The 15024-nt window shown below is 44.7% G+C and overlaps 1 protein-coding gene across 1 annotated transcript in view; it reads left to right on the top strand.

Moving 5' to 3' along the window:
• The first annotated feature begins 124 nt into the window (after positions 1 to 124).
• Positions 125 to 15024, top strand: part of CLCN6 (chloride voltage-gated channel 6) — a 32313-nt gene continuing 17413 nt past the window's right edge. Inside the window, 8 exon segments of the mRNA XM_042998081.1 lie at positions 125 to 244; positions 1043 to 1102; positions 7117 to 7182; positions 7540 to 7605; positions 9812 to 9878; positions 12544 to 12650; positions 13240 to 13366; positions 14130 to 14197. Of these exon segments, the coding sequence (XP_042854015.1) occupies positions 158 to 244; positions 1043 to 1102; positions 7117 to 7182; positions 7540 to 7605; positions 9812 to 9878; positions 12544 to 12650; positions 13240 to 13366; positions 14130 to 14197 (648 nt within the window). The 5' untranslated portion in view covers positions 125 to 157.

Consider the following 15024-nt stretch of genomic DNA (forward strand, 5'->3'; position numbering starts at 1 on the left):
TGACGCGGGCCCTCGCCCCACCCGTCTGCAGCCACTCCCTGTCTCGGTCCCAAGCTCGAGAGGGCCACGTGACACTGTCGGGGCCAGTCACGTGAGGCGCGGATTCTGGGTGGGAGGGGGTCGGTGGAGGGTTCCGGAGTGGCAGTGAAGGAGGGAGATGGCGGGGTGCAGGGGGTCCCTGTGCTGCTGCTGCAGGTGGTGCTGCTGCTGCGGTGAGCGTGAGACCCGCACCCCCGAGGAGCTGGTAAGGAGCAAGCGGAGCCCGCCTGGGGAGGGGGCGGTTGCCAAGGGATGGCGAGAGGCGTTGCCGGGGGGTGGGGCCGAGCCGCGCTGGGGCCTCAGGTGGCAGCGGGTGGGGTCTGGGGACTGCATCCTAAGCTCTCGAAGCATCGGCCGGGCTTCACGTGCCCAAGTCTGGGGTCTTTTCTCATAACCCCTCCCTGGAATCTGAGGGAATATCCAGGCCCGCTCCAGTTAATCCCCTCCGTGTTTTCTTTTATTTCCATGTGAAAAGAGTTTTGAATGAAACCAGCGTTTTCAGAATGAGCCCCTTCACTGGACTTTGTGCTTATCATGCAGCTGGCTTAGTTTCCCCAGCCCTTTCTCACCGCATCCCTCACCTTTTCTGGGTCATTGATAATCCAGCTTCCCTCTGCAAAGCACCCTGGGAAGACTTGAGTTGCTGTGTCCCAGAGTTGACAGGTCCCTTCTGTTTTCAGATTCGCCACATTGTCAGATGGAACCTGATTTTTTCCCCCCTTTAGCTGGCAAGGGACATCTTTGAGGTGTCCTGAAATCGTTATTTGAAGAACACATCAATAGAAACAAAGAGCTCAGCTGGATGACCGTAGATTGCCACCCACAACACCCCCTATCCGAAAAGTGGTGTTTTTTTTTTGTTTTTTTTTTTTTGAGGTCTTGTTCCCATTTGATAATAGTTCGAGACGATTTGGAAATTAGCAACAAATTTCCATAAATACTTCTGTTTATTTTTACTTTTAACCGTTAAAAGAGTCTTGCTTTTGTGGATCTGTTTTTCTAGACCATCCTTGGAGAAACACAGGAGGAGGAGGATGAGATCCTTCCAAGGAAAGACTATGAGGTGAGATTCTTAGATGCTGTCTTGGGTAACAAAAGCAGTGAGTGACCTGGTCACTTCCGACGGAAACATTAGGATTTCAGTGAGAATGCTCTTTGTCTCTCCCAGGGAGTGAATGGGTAAGAAGAGGTCATGTGTCTCTCTCTCTCGAGAAACGAGCTGTTTAACAAGCCCTTTTCTCACCATGACCCCAAAACAGGGTCTGGGTATGTCTCCATGCATTCACGGGTCTATGGTACCTTAACCTGGATAGAATATGTTTGCTGTTAAACTATTTGCTCTTACAGCTAGAGACCCAGAGTCAAAGCCACTGATAGTGTGTGTTCATAACAGGTGTGGGACAGGAGTGTGTGCTTCTCTTCTGAGAGAACTTCGTTTTCAGATAGATGATTGTTTCCTGCCCAAGGAACTTTTTTCTGAAGTGCTCTTAATTATAGTCCTTGTTTCAAGTATGGGATTTTTAGTGTGTGTGTGTGTGTGTGTGTGTGTGTGTGTGTGTTTAGTAAGGCCAGTGCTGCTGGAGTAAAACCAAACAAATACACCTCTTTATCATTTAATCCGTTTACGATAATGTGTCTGTGATTTTTGAAATAACAAAAACAAGCCTTGGTTATGATGGAGAATTCTTAAACTGTTTACAAAAAGAAGCTAGAGAAAAACCCATAACCCTGTTCATTAAAAGATGACCATTAACCTGACTGAATGTCCTTTTCCATGTTCCCATTCCTGCTTTTTTTAAGTAACAAGTGTGATTTTTACTACATGTACTATTTTAACATGTTTTCCCCCAACTTGAAAACAACTTTCGTATTGCTAAGTACTTTCCTACAGTATCTTTTTAAATAGACAAATATTTTTTATTAAGCCACAATTTATTTAATTTGATTTTTTTATAGGATGAACTGTATAGTCTTGACTATCCTTTCTTGTTCATTTTTAATCGCTTCCTTAAGCAGTTCTAAGAAGTGTAATTAATCATGCATGTATAACGCTTTTTTAAAAATGTCACATAGGGGCGCCTGGGTGGCTCAGTCGGTTAAGTGTCCGACTTCGGCTCAGGTCATGATCTCATGATTTGTGAGTTCGAGCCCTGAGTCGGGCTCTGTGCTGACAGCTCAGAGCCTGGAGTGTGCTTCAGATTCTGTGTCTCCCTCGCTCTCTGCCCCTCCCCCACTCATGCTCTGTCTCTCTCTCTCTCAAAAATAAATAAACATTAAAAAAATTTTTTTTAAATGTCACATAGACTAAAAGTTCAATATTTTAGGGCACTAACAGACTAGTTTTCTTTTTAACATTTTATCTTTTGCTGTAGAATTTAGTACAGCTAATAGGATTTATTAGTATAACATGGAATTTCAAAAAAACCTTTCATTATAGAGAATTTCACACATAGAGAAAAATGGACAGGATAGTATATTGAAATCCCTTGTACTCATCATACAGTTTCAGCATTCAACTCCTGCCCAACCTTGTTTCATCTGGCTCCCATCCTCTTCCCCTTCCCTTATTATTTTGGAGAAAATTCTACCCATCACGTAATTTCACCCATAAATAATTCAACATGCATCTGTAGAGGATAATGTTTTTGTTTTTTTTTTAATGTTTATTTATTTTTGAGAGAGAGGGAGAGAGGTGCAGAGTATGAGCGGGGAGGAGCAGAGAGAAAGGGAGACACAGAACCTGAAGCAGGCTCCAGGCTCCAAGCTGTCAGCACAGAGCCCAACACGGGGTTCAAACTAACAAACTGTGAGAACATGACCTGAGCCAAAGTAGGACATTTAACCTACTGAGCCACTCAGGCGCCCCAGGGATTTTTTTTTAGCAAAACAGGATACCATGTTCATACCTAAGAATTTAACAATAATGCCTTGATATTAAATGTCCAGTGTTCAAATTTTTCAGTTGTCTGATAAATGTCATATAATTTTTTAACAGTTTGTTTCAACCCAGTTCCAAATAAGGTCCTCACATTGCATTTGTTTGATTATCTTTTAAGGTATATTTAAACTTTTTTTTTTTTTTTTAAGTAATCTCTACTCCCAGTGTGGGGCTCAAACTTGCAACCCCAAGGTCAAGAGTCACAAGCCCACCAGGTGCCCTCCTTCTAAATTTTTTTTAATCTGTAGGTCTCTCCTTCATCTTTTTCTTCCCTTGCAGTTGACAGAATAATTTTAGGACTCTGGCATTTGCCAGTTGCACCACCGTGGTATATGCTACACTGACGGGAATGCTTTTCATGAATCAAAATAAAAAAGCACAGTATCTACTGTGCACACATCTACTGATGTGTTTTCCCATATTTCTAAAATATTTGTGTCCGTGCACACTGTTGAGAGGTTTGCAACAATTAGTATAAGAAGCCCCATATTGCGCTGTCACCTCACATTCCCTCACTGAGCCCAGTGATGTCACCCTGAATGTGTGACCATGACTGGAACTTTCTGGCAGCCTTCATCTACCCCCTGGAACTCACCATGGTTTCTCTGCTCCATTGATCCTGCTATTCCCAGGCCTCCTTCTCTCCTTTTACTAAATTGCACTTACGTTTGTAATGCGTTTACTTTCACCTGATATGCATATTTATGTAAATGTTGTGGGTTAATGTTCTTTCATGTGAGTCATTAATATTTCTCAATTAACTATCTTCAAGGATGAGCTTCTTGAGAACATTTGCCTTGCATAAGAGCAAATTTAGCTGGACGCTTAATCAGAAAAGTCTGCTCAGATTTTATTAGGGATCACCTAGAAAACCCTTCTTTTGAAAATCTTTCTAAAATGTGCTCCTTCTCATTCCTGCCTCACTAAGAGTTCATTACACCTACTTGACTAATTTCTTTGATAAGTTGGGGGTCTTACAAGATGTTAGGATTGCTGTTTTGACATCCTGTCTCGTTCTGGATGGTTCATCTGTGGGATGAGTCTGTTAACAGACAGTGATGTTTCATGCTGGTCACAGACCCTCTATTGCTGTTTTGAATTAGGGAAAGGCACCCCTCAGAGCAGAGGATTTAGAATAAAAGGCCTCTCCCTCTGGGCCACAGCAGCTCCTGTAGCTCAAGACCCATTGAAAGTGCTTCTTGTTGGTGGAACGTGGGCTGCCTTTCAGCCCCACTTGCCCTCTTCCCCCGCTCCCCCCACCGTGGCTGTGTACCATTTTGCTCATAACTTTGGGCAGCAGGACACCTATACACATTTTATTAAAAAAAAAAAAAAAAAGTTGAGGCGCCTGGGTGGCTTAGTCAGTTAAGCATCCGACTTCAGCTCAGGCCATGATCTCATGGTTCGTGAGTTCGAGCCCCACATCGGGCTCTCTGCTGTCAGCACAGAGCCCACTTCAGATCCTCTGTCCCCCTCTCTCTATGCCCTCCCCTGTTCACGTGCACACGTGTACTATCTCTCTCTCTCTCTCTCAAAAATGTAAACATTAAAATTTATTTTAAGTTGTTAGCCCCCCACCCCCGACCCAAGAGCAGAATACAGCAGAAATAAAAGGAAGTCCATTGTCACAAAAGAGAAGTAAACGATATCTCGTTTTAATGAATAAATTATCTAGTCCATTGGTACGTACTTAACAAAGTGTCAAACTCAATTTAAAAAAAAGAAAAGATCGATGTCCTGGTGTTAGAATTGTTTTCAAAATGTGCCTTTTAACAGTTTTATTGAACTTATAACTCATAGTCTATACAGTTTATCCATCTGAAGTATATGATGGAGTGGTTTTTGTAGTATATTCACCGAATTGTGCCACCATCCCCAGATCACTTTTAGAACATTTTCATCACCCCAACAGGGAACCCTGTACCCATTATTGGTCACTGCTCACTCCCCTTGACCTTGACCCTCACCCTAAAGAACCACTAGTCTACTTTCTGTCTCTAGAGATTTACCTGTTCTGGACATCTGAAAAACCTCTTAAATGTTTATGAAGCCGTAGCATTATTAAACAAACCATGAAGCACATAATTGGCTGGCAGTTTCTCTATATGTTTGGTATGAAGGACATTCGTATTTTTCAACATTTTTTCCCTGTTTGTTCCTGGAATGTGATATAACCTTAACGTTTTTTTTTTTTAAATGTACATATATATTTATATGTATGTATATAAAACACATATAAATATGTATGTATTACACGCACATACTCTATATCCCACCCCTTGCGCAGTAAAAAAATCTACATATAACTTTTTGACTCTCCAAAACTTTCTACTAATAGCCTACTGTTGGCCTTACTGATAACATAAAGTCAGTTAACCCATAATTTGTATGTAACGTGTATCATATGCTGTATTCTTACAATAGAGTAAGTTAGAGAAAAGAAAACGTTAAGAAAAAAGAGAAAATACATTTACAGTACTGTACTGTATTTTTTGAAAAAAATCCGTGTACAAGTGTATTTGCTCAGTGCAAATCAGTGTTACAGGGTCAACTGTATTACACGTATAGTATGTTATGTATATGTAATCACTAAATACATACACATCCTCATCATTCACAGATGAGTCCGTTTCCTGGCAGAAGTATTTTTTACCTACTGCGGTATTTTGTTTCGTAATCAGAAAAAAGAACGTCTTTTTTAAATATAAAAAGTACATGTGAGAATTTCAAACAACACCCAGATGTGAACAGCCACCTCAGAGATATGCATTGTTAACAGTTTTCCCAGGGGTGCTTGGGTGGCTCAGTCGGTTAAGCAGCCAGCTTGATTTCAGCTTAGGTCATGATCTCACAGTTCATGCGTTCAAGCCCCACATCAGGCTCTGTGCTGACAGTGTGGAGTTTGCTTGGGAGTCTGTCTCTCTCCCTCTCTCTCTACCCCTTTCTGCCTCTCTCTCTCTCTCTCTCTCTCTCTCTCTCTCAAAAAATAAATAAGCTTTAAAAAAAATTTTTTTAAAGTTTTCCCAGATGTCTGGCATTATCTGCTGACATTCAAATAATCTTAATTTTGTGTCATCAAAACAGGATCATATTATATATTTCATTCTGCATCTGGCTCTGTTTGTGTACTTTGCATTTTCTTTTACTTAATAACTTCTATACATTTTCCACATCCGTCTGTGGAGACCTATCATAATTATGGTTATGTAGTCTTCCGTATTTGGATGTTGGATCATCGATTTACTACGTTGCCTGTCGATGCCCCAGGACCCTTTGAAAAAAGGGATTTGGACTTTGGGGATACGTATGGATGGAATAAATTGTCACGTGTCACACCTGTGTTTGGCTGACTGCTGACTCTTGTCGTGGGAGTGTGGCTACCGGGCCAGCGTCCAGCTTGTTCACCAGCCTATGCGTAGGTAGCAACAGGTTTAGGAAGGAGAGAACACACAACACATCATTTCCTTTGTTGCCAGACTGCTGCTTCTCTTACAAAACATAGAAGAAATAAAATTAGTTCCTTTGAGTTGTTTCTCAAGATGCCTCTGGCACACACACAGATTTGTTGCAGAATAGCCGTGTTGCAGAATAGCTCAGTTTAAGGAACACTGCTGTCGATGCAGTTTTAGGAGCTGTGCTGAATCTGTGCCTCTTCCCAACATAAGCTGAAAGTTGCTTTTTAAAATACCTTGCACGTTGGTTCGTCTCGTGACTAACCTCTTTCTCATGGAAGCTGACTACTGAAGAGACTTGTAATTAACTGATTCTCTAAATGAATTTGGTTCTGGTTAGTTGATGTAGTGGGATAAGTTGGGGAACACTGATAGCCAGAGGTCTCTTCATGTTTCGCAGAAGCAGGATGTTTAAAGGTAGGTAATCGAACGCTTTTCCTACAGCGGGAGTCTGTAGCCGTGCTGCTGGAACGTTCGTGCACGTCCAGCACCAATTCTGATGTGACAGATCAAAGGTCTGAGATGCTGCACTTCTAACCAGCTCCCCCCCCCCCCCCCCCCCCCGGTGCTACAGGCCCACTGCCCTACCCGTCCACACTTGGAGTAGCAGGAACCTAGAGCTTTATTTTCCAGGTTTCGGTAATTGTTCCTGTCTTGTGACTTTTCTTACTCCTGTTTGTCTTTCAGAGTTTGGATTATGATCGCTGTATCAATGACCCTTACCTGGAAGTTTTGGAGACCATGGACAATAAGGTGAATCCCTTATTGATTTCTTGGGACTGGAGAGATCTCACAGTAGCTTCTTTTTCCCATCTAAATGCCCCTGTGAATAGCCTTACTCCCGTGGCTTTTAGCCCCTGTCGTGAGATATCTGCATTTACTCCTGAAACCTTCACCCTGTCAACCACAGTACCCACAGCCAGTGTACCTGGCCCAGCCTCTTACAGTATATCCTTCTAGCCTTGTAAAGCACCTGCTATAGCAGACGCCATTACCGTGCTTGCTGTCCCTGTGGAATCTAGCCTGACCCTGATTGGCCAAGATGTGTTCCTTCCTTGCTGCCAACAAAACCATATAATGAACTGAGCTTGTCTTTCTCTGTGTGAACAGAAAGGTCGCAGGTATGAGGCGGTGAAGTGGATGATGGTGTTTGCCATTGGAGTCTGCACTGGGCTGGTGAGCAGGCGGGGGCGTGGGGATGTGGCGGGCCAGAGGGGTGGCAGAGGTCAGAGGGCAAGTCATTTGTCATGATAACAGAGACCACCTTTTCTGTTTTTCTCCCCCGCCCCCAAATAATAATCCTGACACCGTTTTCATGTCTTGTTTTTCTCTTTATGAAAGTGAACCAGACATCACTGGTACTCTTTAAAGCACTCAAAGGCTTGGTTAGGACCAAGCTGTCGTAACACGGCATTGTCCCGTCAGGCAGACATAGTGGGGAGAGTACTGAGTGGAATTTGAGGTCACTCTGTAGGGAAAAAGCAAAGGAGTGAAACAAAACCGACCGTCGTACCCTTTCCTTTAGTATGGCGTGCCCATAAGCAGGACACCGTAGACCTCAGTGAATTTATTGTCCTGGGCTGCTTCCCTGCACGTGGCTTGTTTTATCTAGAAGATAGAGCTGGTGGCTGTGGGTGGAGGAACATGCCTGAATGCATGTTCAGCCGGCTGGGGTCGGCTTGCTCGTATGTGAATCACAGACCAGAAAAGATTATGAAACACTGCCAAACTTGAGTAGTAGCACAAGGCCTGGAATCCCAACTGCTGACCTAACCACACTTAAAGCTGGGGAAGAGAAACTGGAAAAGTCAGCAGACAGTCAAAATGAGATGTCAGATATGATTTGCCATCAGTACAGTGTTAGAATAGGCAGTCTTCCTCCATCAGGGCTGCCTTTTATCCTATAATAAAAACACCGACTTGCAGGGATTTAAACGACAGGTGTTTATATCTCACGGTCCTGGAAGCCAGGAAGTTCAAGATCAATGGTACCAACAGATCTGTGTCCTGGGCTTCCTGGCTCCTGGCTGTGTCCTCACAGGGCAGAAGGGGGCAAGAGCTCTGTGGGGTCTTTTATAAGACTACTAACCTTATTCACGAGGGCTCCATGCTAAGGACTTACTTAAACCACCCAAAAGGCCCCATCTCCTAAGGTCGTCACAATGGGGGTTAGAATTTCACCAGATGAATTGGCGGGGGGGGCATGCAAACGTTCAGTCCAGGACTGGGGTTATAAGTATTCCTAAGCAGCAGCCTGTTTATCTCTCTGGAATGACTACAAGTCTCACCTTGACTCTGTATGATATACCCATAAAATGCAAACATGTGTTTAATGTAACGTACCCACAAAGGCTATGACCAATTTTTATTTTTCTGGCGCTTGTCAAATTTTTACTGTAGTAGATTCAGAGGCCAAGGACCATCTTACTAGTTAAGACAGACGGCACTCAGAAGGCCTCTTTAGTGACATTCTGATGGATGCCGATGTGGGGGGAACTTGGGTTGACCGGATTGTTTTACTGAAATTTTAGAGTGTCTACTTTGTTGTGTATGTTTCTGGTTGCAAATTTCCCGGCAGTAAGCATCTACATGTTTAGTCTTTCTGCTACTTTCATATCAAACTCCTTTGAGCTGCCATTTACCGGTACCAGCAACTATACCATGTACCTTCGTGTTATTGGAAGGCAGACTTGCCTTTATAGCCTAGCAACCAGCCCTTGTTACTGCTTGGCTCTCTTATCCTTAGATCTGTCACAGTATCTGCTGCAGTACTTGAAAGCCTCCAGGCGTTGGCTTGAGGGAAGGCCAGAGTCAAAGGCATGAAGCCTTTGATCCTGAATCCACCGAATCATAAACCTTTCCTGAAGTTCTCCTTTAAGCCCCGAGCCGAGACTTGGGGCTTAACATGGACTGGTTGGTGGAGCTTTTCCATACACACCTGAGTAAATGTTGTTTTTCAAAGTTACATCCTAAGCTATATACTTAGCTAAGCATCACTGAAGATATGACTGGAATTCTTCATCTGAAACTGCCTTTGGAACATGCTGAGCAGTCCACGATTCTGGATATTACTGTAGTCACAGGATGGCCTTCCTCGGTTTCACGTCTTTTCTGGCATCCTTTTCCCTCTTTGTCTTACCCTCCTTCTCTCGGCAGAGCTATGCCCCCGTCCTTTGTTCTTTGGAGAGGCGGTGGGGCCAGGCTGGCAGGGAATCTCCTGGAGAGTCAGAGTCCCTAACAGGAAACCTGTTTCCGCATTGCCTGTTGGTAACACGGGTGCAAGTGCCAGCCAGGAAAGGCCAGGGGGTCACCCCAGCCTCTGAGCAAAGTACCTGCGCCCCGGTGGGGAAAAGCTGTGTGACGGTTTGCTTGCTCTTCACAGGTGGGTCTCTTTGTGGACTTTTTCGTGCGCCTCTTCAGCCAGCTCAAGTTTGGAGTGGTTCAGACCTGTATCCTTTTCCCGGTTCTTGGCATTCCCAGATGTCAGCAGTCTCTGACTTTGCTCTCTTACCTAAGAACAGTAGACGGGGCCTGTTGAAGAGTTTTTATTAGCCATTCAGCTTAAGTTTTTTAATGATCATTGAAGGACACAGGAGGAAGAATTTGCTAGAGACTCGTGTTCAGGTTGGTAAGACACAGATCCCACAAAGATGCCTGCTCTTCCCAATCATCTGTAAATTCAGTGTGTCCCAGTCACAATTCCGATAGAGTTTTCGAGGAACTGGAAAATTCTCTTCCTAAATTTGTTGGAAAGAGTAAAGGGCCAAAGGTGGTCGAGACAGTTTTGAACAAGCAGGGGGAACTTGTCCTACTCAACGTGAAGGCTTGCATAATTTAAGATATAGTAACTGAAACCATGTCATATTGGTGCAGGAATTCCCAGTTAGGCCAACAGAAGGTAACAGAAGCAGAAATTATCTTGCACATGTAGAGAAGTATGGTGAATGACAGAGTTAATGTTGTAAGTCTGTGAGGAAGAGATAGATAATTTAACAAAAGATGCTGGGACACTGGTTATCCATCTGGAAAAATATAGATTCCTACTTTGCACTGTAAATTAATTCCAGATGGATTGAAGATGTAAATAAGCAAAACAAAACTTGAAGAGACCACGTGATGTCAAGAGTAGGGAATAATTTCTTAAAACTCCAGGAGGCGCAGAGTGAAAGGGAAAAAGGTCAATAAACTTGACCACAGCAAAGTAAGTTTGTTTTTCGTTCTTTTTTTAAAAAAAATTTTTAACGTTTATTTAGTTTGGAGAGACAGAGTGCAAGCAGGGGAGGGGCAGAGGGAGAGGAAGACACAGAATCAGAAGCAGGCTCCAGGCTCTGAGCTGTCAGCACAGAGCCCGCCACGGGGCTCAAACTCACAAACCGTGAGATCATGACCTGAGCCGAAGTCAGATGCTTAACCGACTGAGCCACCCAAGCACCCGAGTTTGTTTTTCATGCAAACAAAAAACCTCAAACCACAACAATAAAACACCATAAACAAAATGGAAAACGAGTCCACAGCCTAGGAGAGGTGGTTCACCATACATTTAAGAGGCAAGCAATTCGTATCTGGAACACAGGAAGAGGTGCAACTCGGTAAGGAAAAAGCCTAGTAGAAAAATGAGCAAAGGAGCAAACAGGCAATTCTCAGAAAAGGAAAATTGAATGGTCAGTAAATAAACCTGGGGAAAGGGTTCCCCTCACCACTAACCAGGGAAATGCCAACCAAATAGACAGCAACTCCTGAATCCCTCTTTTTCCTGCGGACCTTGGACCTGGGACATGTACGTACCGTTCATTACAGCTTTGTGATTGCAGAAAGGTGAAACCACACCAGGTGGGAGAATGGAAACATTGTACCACTACAATGGTACCATGGTACAATGGTTCGTTTGGTGTGATTTTACGCAGAATTTACAATGAATGGACCAGCGCCGTATATATCAACATGACTAATTCTCAAAAACTTGATGTTGAAGAAGAGAAAAGAGGAAATTGTAGAATGTGTAAGAAGGCAATCCCATTATTTTAGTTTCAGAAACATATACTACGATACGGCTACGTATAAAAACACAGAAAGACACACAATAATTTCAGGTTAGTGGTTTCTCTGAGGGGAGAGAGGGAGGGAAACACAGGATTTTTTTTTTTAATGGTATCTAATATTTTAATTAAAAAAATAACCTGGAGCAAATTCAGGATTTGTTAAAGTAAGGATGGAGGCGGGGGGGGGGGGGGGGGGGGGGGGGGGGAGGGTGTTTGTTACTTTTTATAAAGTGAAGTGTTGATGTGAAATGTTGGGGTCCGGGAGTGAATGGTCAAGAAAGATTCCTGCGACGTTTTGGTGCAAAAAAAGGTGGTCTTATTAAAGCACAGGGACAGGAGCCATGGGCAGAAAGAGCTGCCCCAGGATTGTGAGGAGTGAGTGATTATATACTTTTAAGTTGGGAGGGGGTCAAGGATAGCGTTAAGTCTTTTTTTTTTTTTTTTTTTTTTTTTTTTTTTTTTTTGCGTTAAGTCTTTAAGGAATTTGGAAGCAAGGTTTCCAGGGCCTTGAGAGGCTAGCTGCTGTTAAGATAAGGTTATTTACCATTGTCCAGTAAAATCTTTGTCGTGGAACCCTTCAGATGTGTTATCAGTGGGCCGTATGTTTGAAGGATGATTGCTAACATAAACCTTGGGTTGGGAGTTCAGATAAAAGAAGTTTCCAAAGGGATTTTCGTATGTTAAAGAAGACTGAGGATCCCGGAGGTCGAGCAAATGTCACACTAAAGTTGCCCTTTGCCAGGAGCATTAAGGGTCAGACATTTGAGCTCCTGGAGGGCAATCACTGTACCACCTCAAGTATTTGTCGATGGGCTGCAAGTTGTAAGGTTATTTGAGTTTTTCTACATTCCTTTTGCCTTTGTTCTGCCCATCACTATTTCATAATTTAAAAATGGCCCCTCACGTAGAAGACATCTCAGGCAGTTTCCTTTTTTTTAAGTTTACGTATGGAGAACAGGAAGATGCACAGGAGACAGCCACTACGTCTTAGAGGAAGGGACACCGCACCATTTCAGGTGATGGTGGGAACGCCCTTGACTGGCGGAGCATGTTTTCCTTAACCCTGGTTCTGTAGCGGTGGAGGAGTGCAGCCAGAAAGGGTGCCTTGCCCTGTCCCTCCTCGAGCTCTTGGGTTTCAACTTGACCTTTGTCTTCCTGGCAAGCCTTCTCGTCCTGATTGAGGTGAGGTGGTGTGGGTGTTGCCTTTTTGCTAACGAAGTTTCGGATTCTTTCGTGTCCACTGCTGGAAATGCCGGGAAGCTGAATCAGACTTAGAAATGTAAGTTCCGGCAGAAAGTGGCCCCTCCTACACTTAAGAGTTGTTTCTGAAAGTAAAGGTTTCAGCCTCTGGTGAGATTACAGAGGAAAAGTCCAGATTAGGAGGGTGGTTCTCAACCGTGGCAGCACATTAGAGTCACCTGGGGGACTTTAAAAAATGACTTTAAACTAACTTTAAAAATGGCAGATACCCGGCTCAAATGAATGAGATCGGAGTCTCTGGAAGGCGAATGTCTGCATTGGCAGATGCAAGTTTCCCAGGTGATGCTGACTCACCAGAACCTGATAGGAATGCAGCTGTTTCGGTTTCCCCTCAGACCTGCTGAGTCAGAAACTCAGGGTGGGGCCCACCGGGTGATGCTGATGCGAATGAAGGGCAGCCCCACCCCCCCACCCCACCCCACCCCCCCACACCTTGGTAGTGAGGCTGTTGCCAGTAAGCCATAGGACCAATGGATTTTGAGTTTATGGGTGTCCTACTCTCCCCCCTCAGCCAGTGGCAGCAGGTTCTGGAATACCCGAAATCAAATGCTACCTGAACGGTGTGAAGGTGCCCGGAATTGTCCGTCTCCGAACCCTGCTCTGCAAAGTCTTTGGAGTGCTGTTCAGTGTGGCTGGAGGTAAGGAAGCTCTTTCTGACTTTTATCCTTCCAAGTATTCAGGGGGTGAAGATAACAAGAAGCATCATGTACGTAAATTAAGTCGATCTGGATTTGAAGGGCCTGCCCTCTGACCCCTGCACTGTTTCTTGGTAAGTCATTGTTTTAAATGTAGACACGTTAGGAAGTTACCAGAGATATGTGACAAACACATTTAGTTTTGGAGTAGTGTGACCATCTAGTTGGTCCATGGAGTTGGCTTTTAGCAAAGTCAGCAAGCTTTTTGTGTAAACAACCAGACAGTAAATATTTTAGGCTTTATGGGCCAAGAGACAAAAGGGGAGATGTTATGTATGTACTTAAACCTCTATAACCATTTGAAATAGATCCATGTAAGGATGTAAAAACCAGGGGCACCTGGCTGGCTCAGTCGGTGGAGTGCATAACTCTTGACCTCGGGGTTGTGAGTTCGAGCCCCATGTTGGTGTAGAGATTGCTTAAAAATAAAATCTTTAAGGAAAAAAAAAAGAATGTAAAAACCATTTTTAGCTCCCAGGCTGTAGAAACAGACATTGAATCTATCTTGGCCCACAGACTATAGTTTTCTGACACCTCAATTTAAAGAGTATTTTCTCTTATTTGATGGGAATTTGACTCTCTTACAAAGTCATGTAATCATCTCTGTTGCACGGCTGTCGAGAGAAAAGTCTACATAACAAAGGTCTCCTAACCAAGTGGGGTGTCTGTGCTGACTGATGGTCTCCCCTTTTCCACCTGTTCCCAGGGCTCTTTGTGGGGAAGGAAGGCCCCATGATCCACAGTGGAGCAGTGGTGGGAGCTGGCCTGCCTCAGGTAAGAGTTGATGGGCTGGGACGATACGTCCCTCCCAGCGGGCCCCTGGGCAGGGGCACATCCATGGTTGAGTTGATAACCAATTCGTCGGGAGCACCTAACGTGGCTTTGGAATCAGATGTCAGTTTGGGTTGAGGTGGAAACTGTCCTGTCATCCAGGAGAGTGAGTAACTGGTACCTCGAGGTTTTAACAAGGCCCTGCTGAGTGCCCGGAGCAGCCATGGGACATTCTGTTCGCATGAAAGTCACCTGGTGCGCCCATAGCCATCGCCGAGCACCTGCACGTCCGGGGGCTTGATGGGTCATCTACATGCTGCCAAACCTGAAGAGGCTGGAGGCATTGACCGAGGCGGTCTCAGGCCCAGGTCTGTGCCGACCCCCTTTGGGGTCGCACAGGAAAGGTAGCAGCCGCTGTCTGCTGAGTGCCCTCTGGGCCAGACTCTCCATATACCGACTTCTTTCTTCTTTCAAGCTGCCTCAAGGGTTTGGTTGGCCTCAGTCATCCCCATTCGCATTTGAGGAAACTGAGCAGCCGGCTCGGGACGCCAGAGCTCCCGCTTCTCACGGTTTTTCTGGATTCCCCAGCTGCCAATTGGAGAAGTCTGTGTTTCCTTGTAGACAGCCCTCGTGCTCTGAGGGAAGAGTCGCTGTGGCTGTGGGTTGTCCAAGCCCATCTTCTGGTCTCTCTCTTGCTACTGCATCATCTCCTTCACGTCAAGTGCTCATCCTGGCCTCCCAGGAGTGAGCGGAGACGGGCGGGGGGAGGAGGCCAGGCGAGGGCTGGGCGGCAGCAGCCTGAGAATTTGCTGGACACATTGGAGGATGGC

Source organism: Panthera tigris, chromosome C1, assembly GCF_018350195.1.
Source record: "Panthera tigris isolate Pti1 chromosome C1, P.tigris_Pti1_mat1.1, whole genome shotgun sequence".
In the NCBI taxonomy this organism is placed as follows: domain Eukaryota; kingdom Metazoa; phylum Chordata; class Mammalia; order Carnivora; family Felidae; genus Panthera; species Panthera tigris.